This window comes from Aedes aegypti, chromosome 1, assembly GCF_002204515.2.
Source record: "Aedes aegypti strain LVP_AGWG chromosome 1, AaegL5.0 Primary Assembly, whole genome shotgun sequence".
In the NCBI taxonomy this organism is placed as follows: domain Eukaryota; kingdom Metazoa; phylum Arthropoda; class Insecta; order Diptera; family Culicidae; genus Aedes; species Aedes aegypti.
Genome location: NC_035107.1, coordinates 75,061,245 through 75,075,826, shown reverse-complemented (window position 1 = coordinate 75,075,826; position 14,582 = coordinate 75,061,245). Strand labels below are relative to the sequence as shown.

Genomic DNA, 14,582 nt, shown 5'->3' with positions numbered 1-14,582 from the left:
CAGTGCCCGCATGTGCAATGACCGAGAAAGGAATTTGCTGACCGATAAAACGGCGGTGGCTGCCAGGTGGAAGGAGCACTTTCAGCAATTGTTGAACGGTGAGAATGGAAATGTAGCGAGGAACAGGATGAACATAGATGATGACGATCAAGCTGTGGACCCACCGACCATAGGAGAGGTTAAAAAGGCTATCAGCGAGCTGAAGAACTGTAAGGCTGCTGGGAAGGACGAGATCCCGGTCGAGCTTCTCAAGCACGGAAGCGAGCAGCTTTACCAGTCGATCCACCGAGTACTTCTGAAGGTATGGGAGGACGAAGAATTGCCCACCGGCTGGTTGGATGCCTCATCCGCCCTATCTACAAGAAAGGGCACAGACTGGAGTGTACCAATTACAGAGGAATTACCCTGCTGAATTCGGCGTACAAAATTCTGTCGCGCATCCTGTTTAACAGACTGAGACCGCTCGAGGAGTCCTTCGTCGGCGAATACCAAGCTGGTTTTCGTGAGGGCCGTTCGACAACGGACCAGATGTTTAACTTGCGAATGATCCTAGACAAATTCCGGGAGTATAACTAGCAGACGCACCATCTGTTTATTGATTTCAAGGCGGCGTACGACTCAGTGCAATGAAATGAGCTTTGGCAGATAATGTCTGAAAATGGTTTTCCGGCGAAACTTATTAGGCTGATACGTGCTACACTGGATGGTTCGAAATCAAGTGTTCGGATCGCAGACGAGGTGTCAACCTCGTTCGTGACATTAGACGGATTGAAGCAGGGAGACGCACTTTCGAATTTACTGTTCAACATTGCACTTGAGGGTGCTATTATGAGATCTGGCGTGCAAAGAAATGGCACTATTATCACAAGGTCGCTCATGCTCCTTGGCATTGCGGACGATATAGACCTGATTGGAATCGATCGCAGGTCAGTGTAAGAGGCCTTCGTGCCTCTGAAGAGGGAGACAGCGAGGATAGGCCTGACCATCAATTCTACCAAGACGAAGTACATGGTTGCAGGTAGAGATAGAGTCAGGCATGGTGGTGTAGGTGCTGAGGTAGTGTTTGATGTGTTTGAAGTTGTTGAAGAATTTGTTTACCTTGGAACACTTGTGACATGTGACAATGACGTTTCCCGCGAAGTGAAAAGACGTGTTGCGGCTGCGAATAGGGCCTTTTACGGACTACGTAACCAGCTTATGTCCCGCAGCTTGCAAACCGAAACAAAATTCGCCCTGTATAAAACATTGATTCTTCCGGTGGCTCTCTACGGGCACGAAACGTGGACGTTGAAAGAGTCAGACCGGAAAGCTCTCGGTGTTTTCGAGCGTAAAGTGCTGCGGACAATACTCGGTGGGAAACTCGAAAATGGTGTGTGGCGCAGACGCATGAATCACGAGTTGTATCAAGAGTACAAAGATGCGAATATTATCAATCGTGTAAAATACGGCAGACTTCAGTGGGCTGATCACTTAGTGCGAATGTCGGAAGAAAGAATTGCGAAAATAATATTCAGCAGGGAACCAGGTAGAGGTCAGCGGCTTCGGGAAAGACCATGAATACGCTGGCTGTACGCAGTGGAAGAGGACCTGGCGACCCTAAACGTTCGGGGCAACTGGAGAAGTTTCGCCCAAGACCGACGAAGATGGAGCTCTACAATACGCCCGGCAATGGCGTGATGCTACGCTGTAGCCATCAAGGTATCAAGGTTGGTAGATAGATTTATTGGGTTTTTCTAGAATAAATCTCCAGAAACTTTCCTGGAAACTCCTTTTAGATTTGTTCGGTGGATCATTTAAGGGCATTTCAAGGAATAACGTGAGAAGTACATAAGGAAACTACCTTAGGAATTCCTGTAAAGAATAACTCCAAAGGATATTCAGGGAATTATTCCCAAAATTCATCCATGAATTTAGGTTTTTTTTTTTTCTCAGAAACGGGTGGGAGATATCCTGCAGGATTTTTTTAGAAATTTTCTCAAGAAATTACACCAAAAATTTCCATGTGAGTTCATTCCAGAATTCTCTTCATAAATTCGTTCAGATTTCCCCTGGAATTTTGAACAAAGACTCGCCTGACAAAATCTTCAGGTGAAAATCTCAAAGCAAATCACAAGATATTTCGGAGGAACTCCTAGAGGATTTTCCAAACGAATCCAGAGTAACTTCCAAAGGAACGACTTTATGTACTTCGGAAATTTTTCCAGGGATTACTACGGAAATGCTTCTTGCAGAATTCCTCCTCCAGAGATTCTATGAAATATTGCTCCGAGAATTCTTACATGTATTCCGCACAACCTTATCTAAGAATTCTTTCAAAAACTTCATCGGAAATTTTATGATTCTATGTAATTTCTATACTTGAAAACCATTGGAAATTTTTCAAAAAAAAAATTGTCGAGTAATAATCTTGGAAGTTCCTCACAACTTTTCATGATTTTTTGGTGAATTTCTCCAGAAACTCGCCTGAAAATTCCTTTAGTATCTCCCAAAGGTCTTCAGGGAATTATTCCCACAGTTCATCCAGGGATTCTGATTTTTTTAAGGAAAGAGTAGGTGATATCTGGCATGAACTTCTTCAGGGAACTTTTTAAGGAGTTCCTTCGGGAATTTCTTTGTGAATTCAACCAAGAATTCCCTTATAAATTATTTACGAATTCCCTTAGAATTTCGTACAAGAATTTGATTGAGAATTTCTTAAGGTGCAAATCCCAGACAAAATCACAAAAAGTTTCGGAGAAACTTCTAGAGGAATTTAAAAACGAATTCCCAGAGCAACTTCCGTAGGAAGTACTAGATGTACTTTCGAACACCTAAAGGAACTTCCATAGGAACGGAGGAACTCTTTGCGAAACCGGCGAAAAAACTGATGGGTCAACTTCTGGAGGAAATCCTGGGAAATCTTGTGGAGGAACTCCTAGCGAAACTTCCTGAGGAACATCTGGAAGAACTCCAAACTCTTAATGAGAATGACTAGGAAACACATAGGTTAAGGGGCGATCCATTAATTACGTAGAACAATTTTGGCGGTTTTTCGACACCACCTCCCCCCCTGATAAGATTTTTGTATCAAATTTTAAAATAATTTGCATGGCGCGTTAGACATCTCAGACCCCCCCCGCTCCCCCCCTAAACTCTTTCGTAATTATTGGATGACCCCTAACATCCAGAAGAATTTTTGGCATATCTTGCGGAGGAACTTCTAGTGGAACTTTCGAATGAAACCTTGCGGAACATCAAGAGCAACGATTTAAGTACTATAAAATTCAATGGTATAGTACTAAATTTGTTTTTTTTATTCATATATATTCCACTTAACAGCTCGAAGATTCTGGAGATCTGAAACAATTTCTAAATGAACTTCTGAAGGTATTCGTGGGGAACCCAGAAGAATTTCTAGAGGCACTCTTAATATAACTTGCAAAGGTACTCTTAGGGGAGCTTCCAAAGGATCGCTTTGAGAAACTTTCTGAATAAATCCTAAAGAAATTTCCGGCGGAGCTCCAGATTTTGCAAAATATCTGGAGGAACTCTTTGTCAAACTTCCAAATTTATGGAAAAACTTCAGGAAGATCTATTAGGGTAACATCTGGAGAAACTCTTGTAGGAACTTCTGAAGTAAATCCTGGGAAAAATGCAGCGGAACTCTGAAGAAAACTTTCAGAAGAGCTTTCAGAGGAACTATCAGAAGAAATCTTATACAATACTCCTGCAGAAACTCCTTGGTGAACTTCTACAGCAACTCTCAGGGGGACTTCTAGATGAATTCGTTGCGGAACTCAAAGAGCTTTCCTAGCGCAACTTCCATAGAAAATCCTGGGGAAACTTCTGGAGAAACTCACAAAAGAGTTTCCGAAATAACTCCTAAAGGAGTTTCCTGAGGAACTAGTGAAGGAATACCGGCAGAAACTTTGAGAGGAACTTTATGAAAACTTTCCGGAAGAATTTCAAGAGAAACTTCCGGAAGATCCCGTATATAACCTTTCGGAACAAACTCTACCGCAACTTCCAGAAAAACTCCTAGAGGATCTTCCGAAAAAATCCAAGAAGATCTTTCGGGAGAACTCCTATAGAGGAACTTTTAGATGGATTTCTGTAGGAACTCCTTGAGGAACCTCCGAGTAAACTCCTACAGCAATTTTTGGTAGAAACTTATGAAGGAACTCTGGAGGATCTTCTGTAACTTCCGACTGTGAGAATAACTCCTACAGGAACTTCCGAATTATCTTCCGCGAGATCTTTCGGAGGAATTATCAGTGATACTCCCTTATATGCTACCGGAGAAACTTATACGACAACACCCAAAGGAACACTGACAGTAACTTTTGGAGGAACTACAACAGAAACTCCCGAAGGAACTCCTACAGGAATTTCTGGAAGAAATCCTACCATAATTACCAAAGGAACTCCTACGGAAACTTCCGGATGAACTGCTACAGAAACTTCTGGAGGAACTCATACAGAAAGATTCGGGGAAACTACTATAGGAACTTCTGTAGGCACTTCTACAGTATCTTTTTGAGGAACTCCTTCAGGAACTTCCGAATGAACTCCTACAGAAACTCTGGATGGTCTTCTAGAATTTCTGCCTCCGTGAATTTTCAGAGTAGCTCCTACAGGAACTTCCAGAGGAACTTTTACAGGAACTTCTGGAGGATCTCCTATAGGAACTTTCAGAAGAACTCCTTCAGGAACTTCCGAAGGTAGTTCTACATGAACTTCCGGAGTAATTATCAGTGACAGTCCCTCATATACTTCCGGAGAAACTCATACAAGAACATTCAGAGGAACACTGACTGGAACTTTTGAAGGAAACTACTACAGAAACTCCTGAAGAAATTGCTACAGGAATTTCCGGAAGAACTCCTACCATAATTACCAAAGGAACTCCTACGGAAACTTCCGGATGAACTGCTACAGGAACTTCTGAAGGAACTCATACAGAAAGATTCGGGGAAACTACTATAGGAACTTTTACGGTATCTTTTTGAGGAATTCCTTCAGGATCTTCCAAATGAACTCCTACAGAAATTCTGGATGGTCTTCTAGAATTTCTGCCTTCGTGAATTTTTAGAGTAGCTCCTACAGGAACTTCCAGATGAACTTTTACAGGAACTTCTGGAGGAACTCCTATAGGAACTTTCATAAGAACTCCTTCAGGAACTTTCGAAGGTACTTCTACATGAACTTCTGGAGGAATTATCAGTGGCAGTCCCTCATATACTTCCGGAGAAACTCATACAAGAACATCCAGAGGAACACTGACTGGAACTTTTGAAGGAAACTACTACAGAAACTCCTGAAGAAATTGCTACAGGAATTTCCGGAAGAACTCCTACCGGAACTTCTGGAGGAACTCCTACGGGAAGTTTTGGAGGAGCTTCTGCAGGAACTTCTCAAGGAACTCATACAGAAACTTTCGGAAAAATTACTATAGGAACTTCCGTGCGAACTTCTGCAGTATCTTCTTGAGGAACTCGTTCAGGAACTTTGGATGATCTTACAGGAACTTCCAGAATAACTCTTACAGGAACTTCCAGAAGAACTCTTACAGGAACTCCTATAGGAAATAAGATAGCAATTTCTACAGGAACTTCCAGAACTCTTATAGGAACGTCCATAGGAACTTCTACATGTACTTTCAGAGGAATACGTACCGGAACTTTCGGAGCGAATTCCAAAGGAACTCCTCTAGGAACTTCCAGATGAATTCCTAAAGGAACTTCCAGCGAAACTCCTACAGGAACTTCCGGAGGAATTCATACAGGAACTTCCAGTGGAACTCTTACCGGAACTTCCAGAGTAACTCCTACAAGAACATCGAGAGAAACTGTTAGACGACCTTCCAGAGGAATATTGCGCCCTTATTGAATGTTACGCTAGCTAGGCGCATACGCGAATCCACCCCTAAGTGAAACAACACTATAGGGAGTCAATGCCGGTTATGGACCCTTTGCGTATTATGGACCCCCTACAGAAAAACATAAAATTAACACTCAAAGCAACCTTATTCCTATGAAAATCCACCGGGGGAACTTCGATTACATTGTTAGTCAGCAGTTTCAGGCAAAATATTTGGTTTGAGACGCATAAATACAGATATTTGAACAGTTTTGTAAATGAAACCACACAAGAGGGTCCATAATACGTATTTCCAGGTGGGTCCATAATAGGCTCGTCGGCAGCGAGCCGGATTACATGGGAATCAAATGGAGGGTCCATAATACGCAACGTCAAATTTGTAAACAATCCTATTATGGACCCTCCCGGGGTCCATAATAGGCATTCGGACAACAGTTTTTCAAATGCATATTTCGCTGGAAAAATCGAATGATTTTGTATGTTTCATAGACGAACTATGAAGTAAAGACATTGAATTTGTTGTTAGACTCCACAAAACGTATATGCGTCTGAGATATCATTGCGGAAAAGCATCTAGAATGAATTTAAGCTACTAAGGGGTCCATTACTAGCATTGAAACCCTACTTTGACTGTTTCAGTTGAGCTGAAATCGTTTAAATAAAAAAAAAACACATTGTAAGAGTACGCGGTCGTACAAAGCTTATTTCAACCCGGATTTTAGTTCGGTTCCGTCGGTTGATTGTCCGCTTATAGGTTATGGGCCCAGGCTAGTTCGCGATTGTAAAAATCGGTTCGTTCGCAAGAAAAAGTTACGGAACGGTTCGTTTTTCGGTCGATTGTTCGTGGCATCGTGCATCGGCTGGTGAGCTCCTGCAAGCAGCAAAATGGCAGATTCGCAGAGGTTTGCAATGCAGAAGCTAAACAACCACAACTATCAGTCGTGGAAGTTTAAGATGGAGATGCTGCTTATCCGAGAGGAGACGTGACACGTTATTTCCTAAGCTCCAATAAACCCAGTAATGGAGGCGTGGCCGAAAGCGAATGCAAAAGCTCGGGTGACGATTGGGCTCTGCGTGGAAGACGACCAGACAAGTTTGGTGCAAAATTGTGCGACGGCGAAGGCAGCTTGGGATGCCCTGAAAAACTACCACAAGGAATTGAAGGAACAGGAGAATATGGAGCAGCATTTGCATACTTTTCGGATTTGGTGCAAAGTGTCGCAGATGTCGGCGATGAAATCCCGGAGAAGCTACAAGCGGCAATGTTGTTGTGTTCTCTGCCGGACCCCTATGACTATCTGGCGACGACATTGGAACAGCGGCCACGGGAAGAGTTGACGCTTCAACTGGTCAAGACGAAGCTATTAGCGGAGGCAGAAAAACTTCGAGCTGTGGACATGCGCTGCGAGTGGATCATCGTGGATCGCTGATAGTGGAAGTAAACAAACGGAGACACGTTCTTGCTTCCAATGTAAACAAATGGGGCACCTGAAGAGAGATTGCCCGAATGCTGCAGCTGTCGAGTCAGCAGTGAAGCCAACGAAGCTGGATGAGACGGAAGCCAAGTAAGCGTAAGTAGTTTCCGAGGGACCACTGGCATTGATGGTGGGACAGGATGAGCCTTCGAGCTGGTACATCGATAGTGGTGCTTCTCAGCATATTACGGGAAACCGTAAGTTTTTCACCGTACTGGAGAAAACTGGTGGAACGAGCGTGATGTTGGCTGATGGCGAGCGAGCTGACGTGGCCGGAACCGGCCGTGGCACTATCGTTGGTGTGACCGATAGAGGCAAACCGATCGACATCGAAGGTGCTGCAGTCCGATGGTGGAGGTGATTTTATCAGCAAGAATTTGCTGGATTACTTGTTAACTGAAGGCTTAGTGAATGGCAGAATGGCGTAGTAGAGAGGCGCAACTGATACCTGAAAGAGATGGCCCTCTGCATGCTGTTGAAGGCAAAACTGGACCGAACGTATTGGGAGGAGGTGATCCTAACCGCTACCTACATACAATCGAGTACCATCAAGATCCATCGGAATGAGTCCCTATGAGAAGTGGTACGGAAGACATCCATCGTACGAGCACTTTCGGATTTTCGGCTGTGACGCCTGGGTGCATATTTCAGCCGAGACGCGCAAGAAGATGGAACCCAAAGCACGTAAGTTGGTGTTTGTAGGATACTCCAACGAACACAAAGCTTATCGACTGTTGGATGGTTATGGTATCAGGACGGATCACGATTAGCCGAGACGAGAAGTTCCTCGAGGGCTGACGAATGGACAGTGAACGCGACACGTAGCCAAAGTCGGAAGCTACCGAATCGACCGTGGAGTTGGAACCAATGCCGGTTCCCATCACGCCGCGTAAGGCGGCACCTGTGGCTTAACCTGAGGAAGAAGAAGACATGGTTGGGTATGAATCATCTGAGAAACTGTATTACGGCAAAGAGCACGTCCTTGTCCCGGGAGATGGAATCCAGCGGAGATGGAATGAGCATCCACGTCGCTCCACGAGAGGAGTATTGTCAGCAAGGTTCGAGAACTATTTCGTTAGCATGGCAATGGTGGACGACGAGCCGACTTCGTACGAGCAAGCGGACAGCTGTGCGGAGAAAGATGAGTGGATAGCAGCCATGTATGCTGACTACGAGTCGATAGTGTGCAACGATACATGGGAGCTTGTAGACCCACCACCTGCTAGCAACGTTGTTGGTAGCAAGAGGAAATAGGACGCGGACGGAAAGGTCGAGCGAATGAAGGCCAGACTCGTGGCGCAAGGATGCAGTCAGCGATTCGGGTCCGATTTCAAGGAGATATTTGCACCAGTTTCGTTGTGCACAACCTTTCGAGTGTTAGCCCTTATTAAATGTTACGCTAGGCGCATACGCGAATCCACCCCTGAAAGAAACAACACTATACTTAGACAGCTGTAGTTGAGTTGACATCGTTTAAATAAAAAAAAAAAAACACGTTGTAAGAGTACGCGGTTGTGCAAAGCTTATTTCAACCCGGATTTCCCGTGTTTTTTCATAGTATGGTTCCATCGATTGATTGTCCGCCCATAAGTAACTCCTGCAGGAAGCTCCACAGGAACTTGTGCAGGAACTCCATTATACGGCATAATTCAACTGTACAATTTTGGCAAAATCTGGGGAATTACGGCTACGAAAAACGTTGCCATTAATGGTTATATCCCGTTAGACCGAATGCCGTTAGGCCGATTGTCGTTACGCCAAAGGCCCTAAGGCCAAATGCCGTAAAACCGAAAGGGTCATTGGGTCGAAACTGGCCAATGGACAGTTCTAATGAACCGTAAGGTCGGAACGGTTACTAACAGGTTAAGGTTAGGATAATTTGCATTACGTAGAAGCCGACCAATGAATTTTCAGGTCGAATGAATTGTTAGCACTTGAAGCACAAAATATTCGCTGTGAAATATAACTAGAAAAACAGCCTTTGATCAAAAGAAGAAATGAATGTGTTAGCCATTTAAAATAGAAGTCAATGATGAAATATTATTTCGGCCTAACAACCTTTTCGGCCTGACGGCATTCGGCCTAATGGCCTTTGTCCTAACGACATTCGGTCTAACGACCTGCACCCGCCATTCATATGCCTGGTACGAGCCTCAACGATTCACTTCAAGTTTGTATGTCGGGCAGTCTACGTTGGGGGCGCTGATGGTTGATTCGAACCTTTACACATGGTATTGGTGAAATTTTGTTATCTTCCTCCACATGACAGGCGTTCTAAGCGTGAGAAGAACCTCCGCAAATCATGCATTTAGCATTCATATGGCAATTTTTAGTACTATGACCTCACTTTTGGTACCGACGACGCTGAGCGGGGTTTTGGAAATTTCCTCCAGGTTTCTGTAAATGTTTCCATATCGAACTAACATCAAAAATAAGTTTGGTTCGTTCTAAAGCTCCAATATTATTTAGATCACTTTTATAAAGTGAAACAAATAATATTCTTAAAAAAAACCTTCCAACGAATTCTTGATTTGGTTCTCTTTTTCATAATGAAAATGTTGGACTGAAATAAATCCTAGTAAATCGTTTATTCCATTTTTGATTTCTTCAGGTGACTTATAGTCACTTGAGAGATCTTTCAGGACGACCTTGAACACACGTTGAGTTTTGTCGTAATAAGTAAAAAAATATGTACATCTTCTCTTCAAGATGTTTGCGAAGAAGTTCGCGATTGTTAAGAGACTCCGACAAAACGCGACAGTCTCCTTTTTTGCGACTTGAAACAAAACCTTGAAATCTTAAATGAAGTTCAAGATCTCCTGCCAATATCTTCAGAATACAGAACAACTGACCACGATTGGCGCAACTCTTTTTTTCCTAGATTGAATCAGAAAACTTGAGCTAAAAAGTGCTTCGATTTACTGCTCTGAAAATTTGTTTAAAGCTTACTGAATTCTAAACTTACTCATTTCGATGCAATTTTCAACATTTTTCATTTCAACCTTGGAAGGAAGCACGTATTCCGTAGAAACGTTCGTAATCCCTTTTCAGCAGGAAGCCACGACAGTACAAAGCGCACTTATTTAATAATCCCATCTCTTCTCCCATTCCAGTGGTTCTAATCGAGTGCACCCCGCTAAGCTCCGTCGATTCCTACCCGGTCAAGCTGTCCGCCAAGCTGGAGGAAAACAGCAACAAATCCACATATCTGAAACGGGCTGGTGAACTTGCCTCGCCATCATCATCCGGGTCGTCAGGTTCCGCCTTGTCCAATGCCAAACCGGCGGGAGGTTCCTTGCCATTCATATCTTCGCTGCCGCCAATGGCTGCGGCATCTAGCGGACTGCTCTCCAGTTCCAACGGACCGGCACCGACGATGAACAGTATTGCGGTTATTCCGGAACCGATGCCGCAGGACATCGACGACACGTTCGCCAGTGGAAGCCTGGCCGGAACGGACTTTGGACCGGATGTGACCAGATTTGCGAGGACGGACGGTGGTGATGGTGACGCTGGATCGTTGACGTCGTCATCGACGACTACGGTTCCGGCAGCTGTAGTCGGTTCCGGAAGGTTGAAGAAGAACGGGACGATCTTCTCGCGCAATGAACAGAACATCACCACGTTGAAGTTGAAGAACTACAATCGGGGACTTGAAAAGGAGTAAGCTTGGTGGGGAGATCACCTGAACTTGTCGGATACTGAATCGATTTCTTGTACCGTTTTAGGGAACAGAGGACATCTCTTCGGATGCCGGAACGTGGAAGTCGCCTGGTGGATACGCTGATGTTAACTGCCGTCGAGAATTCTACGGAGCCCATGGAACCGAACCCAGACCATCCAGCAGATGTCGAACCGGAAGAGGGCAGCGGTAATGTCACCGATGCGAATATCCCCGAGGAAGTACCTCTGGAGAACGGGACGTTCCCAGAGCAGGCTGTTCCCGATCCTCCGCAGTTGTCGGTGTCCAGTGACTCCAGAAACATCAGTAGCATTAGTTTTAGTTCTAGCAGTAGTGAAGATAGTAATAGTAGTAGCAGTAGTGAGCGGGACATTCCCGATAGCCATAGCGACAGCTCCGGAACGGACTCGATCGTTGCTAGCGATCGGCGGATAGGGAAAATTCTCTCATCCGACTTCCGGGACTTCGTGAGCAATGGCAATCCGAATCCAAATGCGAGCAGTTACATATCGCGGGCGATAGCTTTCTCCACGCAGGACCTACAGGAGGGAATTGATGATCAGGACCATCCCCTGGAGGAGGACGACTACAGACGCAGCTCACGAAGTCAGCAACGGCTCAACGTGGGGGCCATCTCCGGGATATGTCTGGCATCGCTGGGGCTTCTCACGGGGCTTTCCGCTGCGTTGATCATTCTGTACCGGAGGTATCTCTATCTGAACAAGCCCCAGGCGCTCAGCGAACCGGACTCGAGCGGATACATCGACGACAGCACGATCCGGGACAATTCGGACGAGATGTACAGCTTGGACAATGATTCGTTCCTGAACTCGCTGGAGGCGATGACCATTCAGAACTACTGGACCGACAACGTCAAGCACACGAAGCTGTAGGTAGAGGTGTACTTCTACAAACTGATACGCATTAATTTTCCTAGATTAGAAGGTCTATTTCTCGATTGCAATCATTCCGTCACATGCCGTCCCTTAGTATGAATGATAGTCTACTGTATTGTTCGATTGATTAACTAGCCTAGACATTCCGTAAGACATATCGTTACTCAGTTTTAGAGTAGTGCTATGAGGGTATTCTTTGTTAAATGAGTTCCTTAGTTGCAGCATTCCAAATAATTTTACCTATTCTTATGATCTATTTTATACGACTAGCGACGTCGCCCAATCGGCTGCTCATTTTGAAAGAAAGAAAAGATGTGATTTAGAAAAAAGCAGCTACCACAAGCTAGAAGAGAACGTATTATATTTATTAACAGTTTAAATTTAGTCGAGTGGATATTGTTGATGACCTGTGTAAACATTATTATGTGCAAAACATACGTATTGAGTCTGCAAAAAAAGTAATTCAAATCCCTAACAATTACGGTACTTTTTGGAGGAATAACCGAAGTACTTAAATGCTAAGAGGAAATTATCTGATAAGTGTGCACGTCATATTAAAAAGTGCTAAATTTCTGGCAGCAAGACAAAGAAGTAGGATAGGGAACCAACCGCAATGGCAAATGGTACAACTTTTCCGATTCCAATATTTTGTGAATATAACTATGGTAAGTTGAAGCGTTTGTTCGGAGAAAAGGTCTGTTCATGCCGAAATATCCTGGCTTGCGCTCTTAATCAACTGTGAACAAATGAAAAGTTTTCGATTCGTATTACTCGATCTTCATTAAGACACCCGCAGTGTGTATATTATCGAAAAAATCTAGCACGAGATGTCACTTTCATCGAAACCGGTGCTGCCACCTGCATCTGAAATATATTCGAGTGTGCCGCCATCTGCTATCAGTTTATGAAGCAGATGCGCTGCGCCATCTGTTGATGTTTTTTCTTTCTTTTACACACTAAATGCGACATCCCAATAATAAAATTTATTTTGGAGCAGGTCGGAATTCAGCACACTCAAAAAATTCTAATTGATGCCAAAATTTGTCCTTGCTCGAACATTCCTTGCAATCGATTCGAGTAGAAATGGTGCTATCCTAATTCGTTCTTTTTGAAGGGATAGTCAAAATGATACTGCTTTTAGTTAGTTAAATCTGAATTATGATTTTGTATTAAGCTAAACTTAAGCCAGTTTAATACGAAATTTTTCAGCGTTAGTTCCGTTTGCACATTTAAAGATTTCTACTCAAAGGTTGATGAAGAAGAACAAAATAATATTAACTGAAGACAAACCTTTATTGGATTGTCCGGAACATAGATTGGATTGGATTGGATTGGATTGGATTGGATTGGATTGGATTGGATTGGATTGGATTGGATTGGATTGGATTGGATTGGATTGGATTGGATTGGATTGGATTGGATTGGATTGGATTGGATTGGATTGGATTGGATTGGATTGGATTGGATTGGATTGGATTGGATTGGATTGGATTGGATTGGATTGGATTGGATTGGATTGGATTGGATTGGATTGGATTGGATTGGATTGGATTGGATTGGATTGGATTGGATTGGATGGATTGGATTGGATTGGATTGGATTGGATTGGATTGGATTGGATTGGATTGGATTGGATTGGATTGGATTGGATTGGATTGGATTGGATTGGATTGGATTGGATTGGATTGGATTGGATTGGATTGGATTGGATTGGATTGGATTGGATTGGATTGGATTGGATTGGATTGGATTGGATTGGATTGGATTGGATTGGATTGGATTGGATTGGATTGGATTGGATTGGATTGGATTGGATTGGATTGGATTGGATTGGATTGGATTGGATTGGATTGGATTGGATTGGATTGGATTGGATTGGATTGGATTGGATTGGATTGGATTGGATTGGATTGGATTGGATTGGATTGGATTGGATTGGATTGGATTGGATTGGATTGGATTGGATTGGATTGGATTGGATTGGATTGGATTGGATTGGATTGGATTGGATTGGATTGGATTGGATTGGATTGGATTGGATTGGATTGGATTGGATTGGATTGGATTGGATTGGATTGGATTGGATTGGATTGGATTGGATTGGATTGGATTGGATTGGATTGGATTGATTGGATTGGATTGGATTGGATTGGATTGGATTGGATTGGATTGGATTGGATTGGATTGGATTGGATTGGATTGGATTGGATTGGATTGGATTGGATTGGATTGGATTGGATTGGATTGGATTGGATTGGATTGGATTGGATTGGATTGGATTGGATTGGATTGGATTGGATTGGATTGGATTGGATTGGATTGGATTGGATTGGATTGGATTGGATTGGATTGGATTGGATTGGATTGGATTGGATTGATTGGATTGGATTGGATTGGATTGGATTGGATTGGATTGGATTGGATTGGATTGGATTGGATTGGATTGGATTGGATTGGATTGGATTGGATTGGATTGGATTGGATTGGATTCGATTCGATTGATTCGATTCGATTCGATTCGATTCGATTTCGATTCGATTCGATTCGATTCGATTTCGATTCGATTTCGATTCGATTTCGATTCGATTTCGATTCGATTTCGATTCGATTTCGATTCGATTTCGATTCGATTTCGATTCGATTTCGATTCGATTTCGATTCGATTTCGAT

General features: G+C 43.5%; 1 protein-coding gene across 4 annotated transcripts in view; it reads left to right on the top strand.

The window, feature by feature from the left end:
- The window catches only part of LOC5569924, a 155,247-nt gene extending 142,655 nt beyond the window's left edge, over positions 1–12,592 (top strand). For all 4 annotated transcript variants that reach the window (XM_021840151.1, XM_021840145.1, XM_001658770.2 and 1 more), the window contains 2 exons: positions 10,448–10,997; positions 11,063–12,592. In XM_021840151.1, the coding sequence (XP_021695843.1) occupies positions 10,448–10,997; positions 11,063–11,909 (1,397 nt within the window). In that variant the 3' untranslated portion in view covers positions 11,910–12,592. The remainder of the gene's footprint in view (positions 1–10,447; positions 10,998–11,062) is intronic.
- Positions 12,593–14,582: the final 1,990 nt, after the last annotated feature.